Source organism: Sapajus apella, unplaced genomic scaffold (assembly GCF_009761245.1).
Source record: "Sapajus apella isolate SASKATOON/1434 unplaced genomic scaffold, GSC_monkey_1.0 scaffold126, whole genome shotgun sequence".
Taxonomy (NCBI): Eukaryota; Metazoa; Chordata; class Mammalia; order Primates; family Cebidae; genus Sapajus; species Sapajus apella.
In genome coordinates, this window is record NW_022437066.1 from 2,215,782 (window position 1) to 2,228,621 (window position 12,840).

Here is a 12,840-nt window from a genome sequence, read left to right on the forward strand (position 1 = left end):
CCAAACTAATATCCCACATGGGAAACATTTGTGTCAGGCTCTGGGTGGATTGAGCTGACATTGATCTTATTCCTACTGAGCATAAAAGTGCTAGATAATACGGTTTTTGTAGACAAAATAGTTTCACAAATAGCTGCACTTAAAGGAAGAGGCCAGGTGGGATGACTCACGTCTGTAATCCTAGCATTTTGGAAGGCTGAGTCAGGTGCATCACCCGAGGTCAGGAGTTTGAGACCAGCCTGACCAACATGGCGAAACCCTGTCTCTACTTAAAATACAAAAATTAGCCAGGTGTGGGGGCACGTGCCTGTAACCCCAGCTACTCAGGAGGCTGAGACGAGAATTGCTTCAACCCAGGAGACAGACATTGCAGTGAGCCAAGATCACACCACTGCACTCCAACCTGGGCAACAGAGCAAGACTCGATCTCAAAAAAAAAAAAAAAAAAAAAAAAGGAGAGAAAAGAAAGGGAGAGCCTCGGGTACCAGGAGACAGTTTCTGTCATTGAGTGAAAACCATGAGTGGACAGGTAGGTGCCTTGGGGCCTTTTGGGCCTGAGTTTCCATGTTCATTTGGCCCTGGGCCTGTGTGCTGTCAGCAGCTGTGACTGGCACCTTTGGGAAAGAGGACTAGGAAACTCCAACTACTGCCCAGGAACGAACGGAGGAGGCTTGACAGATGCCCTTGGGTCTGGGGCTATGGAGGGGAAGCTCTTTAAGGAGGCAATGCAGCTGTTGGGTACATTGTGGGTGGGAGGGAGGTTGAGTTGTGTGTCACCCGTACGGTGGGAGAATGCCGGTCGAAAGTCAGTGCAACAAGTAGTCTAGGGCTAGTGAAGCTCACAGAGCCTGGCAGGGCTAAAGCGCAACTTGGCTGTGCAGGAATGTTTCCATGAGCCAGAGCATGCTGGCTGCCCGCTGAGGAGAAGAGCCGTTGCTGGAGGACAAACTTGAAAAATCAGAAACCATGCAAGGAAAGCAGGCACTGCAGCTGATTTGGCAGCAAGACGTGGGTAAAAGATAACAGGGTGTTTAAAATGATCAAGGACATAAAAAGAGAACTAGATACCTTGAAGAAGGCAGGGGATGCGGTCTTCAGCTATGCTGCGATTTTCTTCATCCCCACGGTCTTGTCTTGGCACTGTTTTTGTTTGTTTGTTTGTTTGAAACAGAGTCTTGCTCTGTTGCCCAAGCTGGAATGCAACGGCATGATCTCAGCTCACTGCAACCTCCGCCTCCCAGGTTCAAGTGATTCTCCCACCTCAGCCTCCCGAGTAGCTGGGATTTCAAGTGTGTGCCACCACACCTGGCTAAGTTTTTTGTATTTTTAGTAGAGATGGGGTTTCACCATGTGGGCCAGGCTGGTCTTGAACTCCTGACCTCAGGTGATCCACCCGCCTTGGCCTCCCAGAGTGCTGGGATAACAGGAGTGAGCCATTGCACCCAGCCATGGCACCTTGTTTTGTGTGTTCATCTCTTATATTCTCCCTGCTGAGTTCTGGATGTTTTTTGGGTTTTTTTTGAGACAGGGTCTTACTCACTCTGTCACCCAGGCTGGAGTGCAGTGGTGTGATCATGGCTTACTGCAGCCTTGACTTCTCAGGCTCAGTTGATTATCCCACCTCAGCCTCCCGAGTAGCTGGGACTACAGGCACGTACCACCATGCCTGGCTCACTTGTTGTAATTTTTTTGTGTATGTATGTGGAGATGGAGTTTTGCCATGTTGCCCGGGCTGGTCTTGAACTCCTGGGCTCAAGTGATCTGCTTGTTTGGCCTCCCAAAGTGCTGGGATTATATGTGAGCCACTGCACTTGGCCCTGGGTCTTTCTGATGTCTACTTTCTGGTTCATAAATTTGACTTTTCCTTCATTGTGTGTAGCCTGCCCTGTATGTCTGTTGGGGATCCTAAGACAGAGTGAATTGCTAAGGATAGAGAGTCGTTACCAATTATGATCATATGAACAGCTTACAGGAAGGTGTGACTGTACTGAAGCTCATTGTACCTAAGAGCAGAACATCAAAATGGATTTTAAAAAATGCTGAGTTACAGAGAAATGCACAGAGCCACACTGCTGACTTACGTAACAGAAACTGATTGATAAAGCAGATAATTTAGTAAGGCCATAGAGGACTTGAACACAGAATTAACAGGCTTCATCCAGTGCACCAGCCCCTGTGGAATGTGCTCATTTAAAGACAGTAAAGACAATCATAGAAGCTTTTATAAAACCTGTAGTCGATGAAGGCCACAGGTGAAATCGCAACAGATCCCAAAGAATCAGTACATTCTCCACAGTGCAGTAAAGTGACAGTTCACCTGCTAGAAGATGCAGCCTCTTTCCCTGCCTGTGAATTAATGATGGCTAATTTTAGGTGTGAGTTTGATGGGATTGTGAGATGCCTAGGTGACTGGTGAAGCATTGTTTCTGGGTGTGTCTGTGAGGGTGTTTCCAGGGGAGTTGGGTGTGCGTCAGTGGCTTGAGAAAGGAAGACCTGCCCTCAGCGTGGACAGAAGAGGGGGATTCTCCCTTTCTCCTCTCCCTCCCTTCCTGAGTGGGGCACTTTCTCTCCTCCTGTCCTTGGACATCAGACTCCAGGTTTTTTGGCTGTTAAACTCTGGGACTTGCACCATGGCCTCCTGGGGGTTTTTAGGCCTTTGGCCTTGGCCTGGGGGCTGCTCCATCAGCTTTGCTGACTCTGAGGCTTTCAGACCTTGAGCCATGCTGCCACCTTCTCTGATTCTCCAGCTTGCAGACGGCCTGTCGTGGGATTTCTCTGTCTTTGTGATCATCTGAGCAAATTTCTCTCATTAAATTCCCTCTCATATGTCCTACTGGTTCTGTCTATCTGGAGAACGCTGACAAATGCACAATTCCTCTAAAATCTTAAAGATTAAATGCCTGGAAGCCAGAGCAGATATTTAAATATTTCATGAATCATAGGGGAAAGAGTAGTGGGACTTGCTAGTGTGAGTTCAGCAGGGGCAGGGATACTGATGCATCCCAGTTATCTGAAATAGTGTCTGGGACCGGTTGGTGTTGAGTAGGTATTTGTTATTAGAAAAAGAACATAGAAGTAAACCCAAAGAAAGTTGAAGGAAGGAGAAATGAAGGGCAATTTTCTGTCCATTTCTGTTAGTCAGAAGACACTCCCAAACAAGGAGAATAAGGAACTGAATTGCAGATGCCGTTTTGGATGAAGCTAGGATATATCTGGACTCTGAACAAATCCACTAATGGAGAAGTAATAAAAAAAAGAGCAAAGTGGAGGACGGGTGGGTATCAAGCTGGGGAAGCAAACAGGCTCATCCTGTGGGACCCTGGATGGCAGAATGGAGCACCAAGGTTGCTGCTGGACATTGGTGCCTGGGGGCGGGGGTGGATTCCTTGAAAGTTGGTCTCCAGCGGTGAGAGCGCAGGTTTGCCTTGCTTCTGATGCCTTTCACCTCATGTCCTCAGTACATGGGGAACACTCTGAGGGAAACTGAGCCAGCTAGGCTCTAGCCTTAGACTCCAGGTGTAGGCAGGGATGAGGTGACACTGAAATCAAGGCTTTCGTGTAAAATTCTTCATACCCAAAGGTGAGGCGGGTTCTCTTCCCTGTGCATCCTGCCCCAGAAGTCTCCATCTCTCTTGCTTCACTCCATGATGCCAATCTGTCCCACATGCAACACAGGGAATGATTCTTCTCTGCAGAAATTGGCCTCAGGAAAAAGATCTACAGTGGCTCACTCTTTACTAGGAACGGCAACCAAAGATTCCTGACGTATGAGGAACGCCACTGACCTGAATGAGAACCTAAATCAACAGATGGTGCAGGTGAGCAGGAGAAAATGTTAGAGGTGAACCAACAACAGGGCTCCGGGAAACGCTGCCTGCAAGATAGTGGCACCTAAGTATGTACAGAATCATCAGGCTCAGATCAGCTCTTGGAGTGCTACAGCTTGTTTAGAATTTGTCTAGCAAATTCTGAAGAGCTGACAAAAACCAGTTCTTGGGAAGGAAAGGTTTTTTTGCTAAGATGGGAGATACACTGAAGTGCTGGAAGACAGAGTTGAAGAAATGTGCCAGAAAGTAGAACCAGAAAGGCCAAGAGATGGGAAATATAGGAGAAAAGGTAGAAAAACCAGGATCAGCCTAAGAAGAAAGACAACAGAAAATAGGAGAGAAGAACTTAGTCAACACAAAATATAGGAAAATGTCCCAAGGACGTGAGTGGCAAGTAGGAATGGGTGGCCAGTAGGGTTCCTGAAGAAGGTCCATGGCAAAGCATACTGTGATGAGCTCCGGAACACCTGGGAAAGAGAAGATCCCCAGAAGTGTGGTCACACACCAGACAGGCAGCCCCGATGACACCAGATTCCTCAGCCACAGTCCTGGAAGGAAGATGACTGGGACGGGCCTTCCCAGTGCAGGGGAGCATGCGCACACCATCCTGAAGAGGAGGGGGAGGGAGGCTCAGGCTGAAATGCACAGTGCCAGCCTTTCCACGAATGGGCCAGGAACTTGGGACAAAGGCATAGACCAGGAGGGGACATTTGGCCTGCCCGGCTCAGAGGCATGCATGAAGTAGTGAGCCAAGTATTAAGTCCAGGAAATAACATGCGTGAAAAACTGAGCCAAGTATAAAATCCAGGAAAAAGAAAGAGTTGTGCAAGGAGTGTTTACTGTGTAGCCCAGCTGTGGACGATGGTTACATAGTTACAGTGTACAAAGACTCAGTCTGGGCTTAATCACACATCCTGCGGTGTGGCCTCTCAGGAGAGAAGCCGGGGAGGCATGCAGAGGACCACCTGCACTGTGGTCATCTGCTGTGACAGTTGGCTGTAGCCTCTCAGCGATAGGGTAGGGGATGGGGCTGTGTGTTCTCTTACCGAGGCCACAGGCAGAAGGAGTAGAATGAGCAGTGATGTGGTTTGGCTCCGTGTCCCCACCTAAATCTCTTCTTGAACTATACTCCCATAATTCCCATGTGTTGTGGGAGGGACCCAGGGGAGAAAATTGAATCACCGGAGCAATTTCCCCCATACTGCTGTCATGGTAGTAAGTATGTCTCATGAGATCGGATGGCTTGGTGAAGGGAAACCTGTTTCGCTTGGTGCTCATTCTCTCTCTTGCTGCTGCCATGTGAGACGTGCCTTTCATCTTCCCCCATGATGGCGAGGCCTCCCCACCCATGTGGAACTGTAAGTCCAATCAACCTCTTTTCTCTTGCAAATTTCCCAGTCTTGGTTATGACTTTATACAGCGTGAAAACAGAAAAATATGGTACATTGGTACTGGTGGAGTGGAGAGTTGCTGAAAAGATACCGGGAAATATGGAAGAGACTTTGGAACTGGGTAACAGGCAGAGGTTGGAACAGTTGTGTGGAACTCAGAAGAAGACAGAAAAATGTGGGAAAGTTTGGAACTTATAGAGACTTTTGAATGGCTTTGCCCAAAATGCTGATAGCGATATGAGATAGCCTGAGGTGGTCTCAGATGGAGGCGAGAAACTTGTTGGAAACTGAAGCAAAGGTGACTCTTGTTATGTTTTAGCAAGCAAAGAGACTGGTGGCATTTTGCCCCTGCCCTAGAGATTTGTGGGTCTTTAAATTTCAGAGAGATGATTTAGGGTATCTGGCAGAAGAAATTTCTAAGCAGCAAAGCATTTAAGAGGTGACTTGGGTGCTGTTAAAGGCATTCAGTTTTATAAGGGAAACAGAGCATAAAAGTTTGGAAAATTTATAGCTTGATAATGTGATAGAAAAGAAAAACCTGGCTGTGCATGGTAGCTCACGCCTGTATCCCAGCATTTTGGGAGGCCGAGGTGGGTGGATCACATGAAGTCAGGAGTTTGGGACCAGCTTGGCCAACATGTCGAAACCCAGCCTTCTGAGTAGCTGGGACTACAGCATGCCACCAAGCCTGGCTAATTTTTATTTTAGTAGAGACGGCGTTTCACCATGTTGGCCAGGATGATCTCGATCTCCTGACCTTGTGATCCACCTGCCTTGGCCTCCCAAAGTGCTAGGATTACAGGCGTGAGCCACTGTACCTGGCCGAAAAGCTTAATTCTTTTAAAAAATTAATAAAATAGATAATCTGAAAAGATTGATTAAGAATGCAGGTATGGCAGCTACTAAAATAAAAATACCAGGAATATTTGTGTGCCATATGTGTTTGAAATGTTAAAATGGGCAGTCTTCTTCGAAGCCTAAAGAGGCGGGCAATCTAAGTAGACCCGTAACTACAAGGGAAACTGACTCAGGAGTCAGCAGACCACACCCACAGGGACTGACTTCTGTCTGGGGCATTTCACCAGACTCTCAAGGAATTGTCAGCTCCTGTGTTATGTTAAGTGTCCCAGAGAATAGGAAAGGATGGAGTGGCCCGGAAAAGGGAATTATTTTCTGACACTGAGTAGACTATGAGAGGAAGATTCTAGACTGGCTTTCCAAGTTAAATGTAGATTGAAAATTGTATGTAAAGTATTAGAAAGCACAGCTTGAACAGATTGTCTATGATCATCTCAGTAGGGGCAGAGAATTACTTGTGGACAGTCACTGTCTGCCTCTGATGGTGGCTCTGGGCCTCATAGGGACTTGATTGGACCTTGAGGCTGTTGACCCCACCTGTGGCAGGTGCAGTTCCCAGTGAAGGCCCAGGAGCAGTGGCGCCTTTGTGTCTTGATGGAGCAGGTTCTCTGAGCCTGGCAGGAGGAAGGAAGCAGGAGCCATAGCCAGGGCTGCCCGTGCCCCTGCCGTGCGCTGCAGTGCCCACTCCCTGTGAGCATCCTCATGTCATGTGAGAACTGGGAGGCACCTGGGAGTAAGTACAGCAGAAAAGAGGCGAGGAAAAACCATACGCTTTTCTATTTCTCTTGGGAGAAGACTTAAACAGTGTTCTTAGATGCCCAGTCAGTAATGCCCAAAGTTGTGATTTCTCCAGATTGTTCTGAATTTTGTTGCCAGTCCAGTAAATACTTTTGTCTTTAGTTATTGACAAGGCAATGCAGAAATTCTCCTGGATTGTGTTATTCTCTGTCTCTCAACCATTTGAGAATAACACAGCAAAAGTTGGGAAAGCTGACATCGGCACACAGATCCCCAGCCTGGTCCATCCTCACTCAGCTACCCAGGAGCACCTGCCTGGCCCAGCGTCCCCTTGTAGTTTCCTTTCATCTGGAATCGTTTCCCAGCCCTTTACCTCTCCTGACCCTTGACGTTTTTGACGAGTAAGGTCACGAGTAGTGGCCCTTGGTGGGTTTGTCTGGAGTTTCCTTGTGGTGTGTCCTCCAAGCGTGTCACCTCGGTCATGGTACTGGGACATCTCAGTGTTGGTGACTCCAGCCTCGCCCTTGGTGCAGGTGGCATGTGCTAGCCTTCTCCACTTCTAAGCTTGCTGTTTTTGCTTTAGAATGCATTAGTATTTTGTAGGGAGAGGCTTTGGACTGTGAATACCATGTTTCTCATGAGACTTTCACCTACGGGTGTCTCCACCCATGAGGGCTTCCAGCCTCAGTGCATCTTCCCGTCTTGCCAGCATTTGCCCCACTTCTTTATTCGTGTGTTTGTTTATATCCGGATGGTCTCATGGATCTTGTTTTGTTTAATAGGTCATAATTCATTACTTTCATTATTTTGCTTAAATTGCCCCAGATTTTAGCTGAGTAGTTTTGAAAAATAAGAAGGTGTGGGGTATGTGCCCTACAAATACCAAGTCTTACTTAACTTTGCATGACCAAAAATAGTGTGGTTTTGGTTCAGGGACAGTCATATGGACCAGATGAATGAACCACATGTAGAACCAAGAAAAGAGGTGCTTTGCAGGGAACCTGGCGCCTTAGAGGTGGCCTCACTGCCCAATGGGGAGCCGCACTGGCAGATCAAGAACATGGCGGCATTGACATCTCTCTGGGAAAGTGCTGTCAAACGCCACCCCACCTGAGCCAGAAACACCCCTGCCTCGGAGTAAAGATGTGGACCTGAAAAGCAATGAAGAATTTTGAGGAGAATATGTAGTAAAATATTTTTATATTTGTGTAGAGATGGATTGCCAAAATTATAAAAAGCACAAAAAATAGAAAAGATGGTTAAATGTAACCATATTAAAATGTAAAACTTTTCTGTGACAAAAGCACATCGTAAACAAAATGAAATGATAAACTAGCCATTGAAAATATTTGCAGCATACATGACCTGATGAAGGACTGTCATTCAGTCCTTTTGTAACCACAATACAGAAAGAATTCTAGAATCAGTTAGAAAAAGATGCACAGCCCAAGGCAGACCTGAACAGGGTCTTCCACAGGAGAGGACCCTTCATGGCCAGTAACCACGAAAAAAGTGAAACCACATCAGTCATCAGAGGCGGGCTCTTTCAGAAGGAGGTGTTCACACCCCTCCACCTGGCAGACAGGGACAGGTCATAATGCTCAGCTGCAGGTGGGAAGGAACAAGCTCTGGAGGTGATGTGGGACGGTGCGCGTAGCTCGTGGCCCAGCAGGTCCCCTCTTGGAGGGTGCCTGGGCAACACCGCCTGTGCACGTGTAGAGAGAGAGCACGCGCAAACTTTGTGACGGGAGCATTTGTCATAATTGTGAGAAACCACATAATGGTCAAGATGAGTGATGGAAATCTCTCCATATCAACATACATCTGTTTGGAAACATCATACTGAGTTTTGGCGGGGGAAAACTGGCTGCTAAAATAAGGCATCGCTTGATCTCATTAATGTAAGTTTCGCAAGGCTAAGACAACACTGTGTTGCTCGTGGATGCAGACAGTGAGTAAAATGGGAAGAGTGGAGAGGATTCCGTCTGGAGACGGAGTTGACTTGGGCTGTTTTATTTCTAAAAGAAAACAAGATCTGAAACCCAGAAGACATTAATATTTCATAGCTAGAACTGTACAGAAGTTAACATCTTTAGCAGCATAAATGTGCGCAGTTCCTCAGCTTTAACAGGTTTCTTTTGCGAATGAATGCTGCTGAGGCAACTGAGAGGACAGAATTCATTAACAACTCTGGATGCTGTGGGTCCAGTTTGTACGTACTTCTAAACCCTTGAAAATGGGTTTTTCCGTAGAAATAAAATTTATGTAAAAAGTTATTTCTGAAATTACTTTGTTTCACTATGTATATATTTACAGGCAGAATAAAGTCACTTCTCTCAGGGCTCGTGTCTGAGGACTGCCCCACTCCACACCAGGGTGCCCAGACTTGGCAGGGACATGCTCTTTGGTCTGTGACTTGTTGCCCATCCTGGCGCCTACTCTGTTGAGGGTCCGCAAAGTCATGTGAAATGGAAGGTTGCCCTGCTGCAGGTGCTCCTAGCCACCAGTCTCCCGGCTCTTCATGGAAGGAGACTTGGGCGCTGCATTGTCACTTGGCCTTTGTGATGAGTCACATTCCTGTGTTATTACTGAGTGGGTGTGGATGAGCCTGATGCTTTACATTTTATTCATTTTCCTCCCCTCTACCCTTCACACACATGGAAACAATCTTGTGCAGAGGGTTTCCGATGGGCCAGAGAGACTTGGCTCCACGTTGACTTGCCAAATGCAGCGGGCTCTGCTGGAAGCTGAAGGGTGATGGTTGCTGTTCGTTCTGGAAGCCTGCTCTTAAGATCTGAGCGGTTTCTGTTATGCTTTCTCGATGTTCACCGTCATATTCAGACTTGACAGATTTCCTGCAGTTTTTTTCTTGAGTGTTTTCTTTTTATACTTAGTGTTACTCATGATACATCTTATACTTGTTAAATCTCTCAATGTGTCATTACCTTCATTACTACCTTTATATAAAATGGTTTCCAGTTCAGAATGCTATGCATACATACACACTCTTAGAAGCAGAATACCTTTATAATAAATTGTAATTTTCTTTTTGTCTATTAGATATATGCTTAAAGGAGGTAACGTCGATGGCTGACAGTCTGTATAATATTCGGCTTCTGAGAGAATTCTCCAATGAATATCTTAATAAATGTTTTTATCTCACCTTGGAAGATATGCTGTATGCGCCCTTAGTGTTGAAGGTAATAAGGAATTATTAGCGTGCACTTCTAAAACCACGCGTGAATAAATCACTTATACTTTGGCTTTTTGTTTTGTCTTTTAGCCAAATGTTATGGTTTTTATTGCGGAGCTCTTTTGGTGGTTTGAGAATGTCAAGCCAGATTTCGTTCAGCCCAGGGATGTTCAGGAACTGAAAGACGGTGAGTAACAGACATTCCCCAGGTTGGCCGTGGTTTCCTTGAGAGCCCAGGTACGGTATCAGAAAGCACCCCAGTGCTTTCGTGCTTCCCACACAGCAGGGTTCCTGGGAGAGCTCCGTGCAGCCGCACAGCCCTGGGCCCTGCCTTGCCCTTTGGAGTCAGGCTCCCGGGATGGGCCTGAGTGTTGGGGATAGGCTTTCTAAGTGATTCTGATGAACTACTGAGTTACGAAGCATAGCTCTAAAATTGCATAACTCTAAAAGTTCTAGGATGGCTGTTCTCATCACCAGAATGTGAACAAACTGAAGGAAAATCTGTTTACCACAGATTAAAATAATCTGCCAGGCTTGACAATCTAGAAAGTTTTAAGGAGATAATATAGAAGAATAGCTTTATAACCTTGGGTTAAGAAAGGATTTCTTACAAAGAATATAAAAAATATTAGCCATAAAGTTTCAAAAAAGATTGCAAAATCAGCCACATTAAAATTTATACCTTCTTTTCCTTGAAAGATGAAGAGAATAAAAAAAACCATTAATAACTATAGAAAGGGAAAAGATACTTGCAACGTATGTAGTAGATAACTAGTATCCCGAATATATAAATAGCACACTCACAGCAGTGAGGAGGAGGAAAAACCAACAGCAGCAAAAGGGCAAAAGAACAGACACTTGTTGGGACCCCATGTGCCTAATTGATTTATGAAAAGCTGCTCAGCCTCAGTCATCAAGGAATGCAAATTAAAGATGACACTCAGGCGGCCTGCAACTTACAATGGTTCTGTTTAAGATTCTCCAGCATAACCGTGGTGCAAAAGCGACACACATTCAGTGGAAATCCCGCTTCCTGTGCCCTGCAACCCTTTTGTTTTCTACTGTCAGGACAGCAGTCACGAAATTACACAGCTGTTCAGTACTGTATTCTACTTGAAAACAGGCTGTGTGCTAGATTTTGCCCAGCTATAGGCTAATGTAAGTGATCTGAACACACATAAGGCAGCCTAGGCTAAGCTGTGATGTTTGCTAGGTTAAGTGTTTTCAGTGTGTTTTCCACTTCCTGCTATTTTCAGTTTATGATGGATTTCTTGGGACATGACCCCATTGTAAGCTGAGGGGCATCTGTGCGTATATATACCCTCCATATTGGTTTGTGACAAGGTGGTCGAACAGGACCCAGGTGCGGGGCAGTGTCTGAGAGTGCATGTTTCAGCACTGCTGGCAAGAGTGTACTTGGAACAGCCTCCGAAGCTGTTGAGTGTTACCCGGTGGGCTGCCTGCCCTTTGGTTCGGCAAGCCCATTCCTGTTGTGTTTCTGCAGGGAAAATTGGTACTTATGCATCAGGAGACAGAGAAGGGATGCCTGGAGCAGCTCTGCTTATAATAGCTAAAAAGCAGCTCCCAGATGTGCCTCTGCATTCAGAGGGGCGTGTTGTGCTATGTCCGTGCCGCAAGATGCTGTGCAAAACTGGGCATGTGTGAGCCGCAGCCACAAGCAGTTTCAAGGAGGATTCTCCTGACCGTGAAGGCACAGAATCACATGCACAGGCTGGGGAGCAGCAGAGCTCCACTGTGTTTTCCGGGTGTGCGTGTGCGTGTGTCAAAATGCAGTGGTTCATTGGGCATGTTGGGTGCTCCTGACAGACTGGTGACTTTCTGTTCTGGACCCAAGTGGTAGTTACCTGGATTTTGCTTTATAATTATTTGTTAAGCTCTATGTATGTTTTATGCAATTTGTGTGTGTGTGTGTGTGTGCGTGTGTGCGTGCGCACGCGCGATTTTACAGTAAGAATAACAAAAGCTTAGAACCGGGTTACCTTGCTGTTAGAATATTCTTTAGTCACCTCACTTCCTCATGGGTGACCTTTAACTAATTTTTCATCCCTGGACTTATTTTCCTTCCCAACTCTTCTTCTGCGGTGACTGTTCTGTCTTAGAGCCAGCAACACTGGAGTGCTGTTAAACCTGCTGCCTTCATTTTAGTGAGGTTAGCCCGAAGTCAAGACTACTGCTGACTCCTGTTTTTAGATTCATTTTTTCCTTGTTTCATGTGTTCATGACTGCAGCCTCTTCTCTGCTGTTCATCCCCTCTGGCTTCTCCGTCCCCTCTGGCTACTCCCACCTTCCTCCTGCCTTTCTTCACCCTTGTCATGATACTGTCCAGCTCAAGGAAGAAGTCTTGTGTTTCCTGCTGCTTACGAGGCGGTTTCACCTGTCCTGTCTGGTGGTAAAGGCTTCTTCCCATTGGGCACCATCTGTGAGTCATGGCTGGAGCCCCCTTCTTCCCGTGGGGCTCCTCCTCTTGCCTGCTGGCCCTTGGGAACTGAGATTCAGAAATGCTAGGAAGCAGCTGTAACTTCACTTCACTCTGGGATGAGACATAGCTGGGGAGGGGGCCTCATAACCATCGGCCTGCTGTGCACCCCCGAGGCTGGGGGTGTCTCTGGTCTAATAAAGTAGACGTGGGGTCCTATTCAGTGGGTCCTGCTGCCAGCTGTTGGGTAGTGGTGCCTGCTGAAGCCCTGTGGCCAGGAGAGGCCAACCCTCAGACGCAGAATGCAGGTCTGCTGTTGGAAGAGTGAATTGCTGGACCTTCCAGGCTGAAAGGGGTCCAGTGTAGTTACTTTGCTGCCAAGTGATTGACTGGTCT

General features: G+C 46.7%; 1 protein-coding gene across 6 annotated transcripts in view; it reads left to right on the forward strand.

Annotated features, from left to right (window-relative positions):
* The window catches only part of CAMSAP1 (calmodulin regulated spectrin associated protein 1), an 88,458-nt gene that overhangs the window by 45,322 nt on the left and 30,296 nt on the right, over nt 1-12,840 (forward strand). For all 6 annotated transcript variants that reach the window (XM_032261918.1, XM_032261917.1, XM_032261920.1 and 3 more), the window contains 2 exons: nt 9,875-10,014; nt 10,098-10,194. In XM_032261918.1, coding sequence (XP_032117809.1) covers nt 9,875-10,014; nt 10,098-10,194 — 237 coding nt within the window. The remainder of the gene's footprint in view (nt 1-9,874; nt 10,015-10,097; nt 10,195-12,840) is intronic.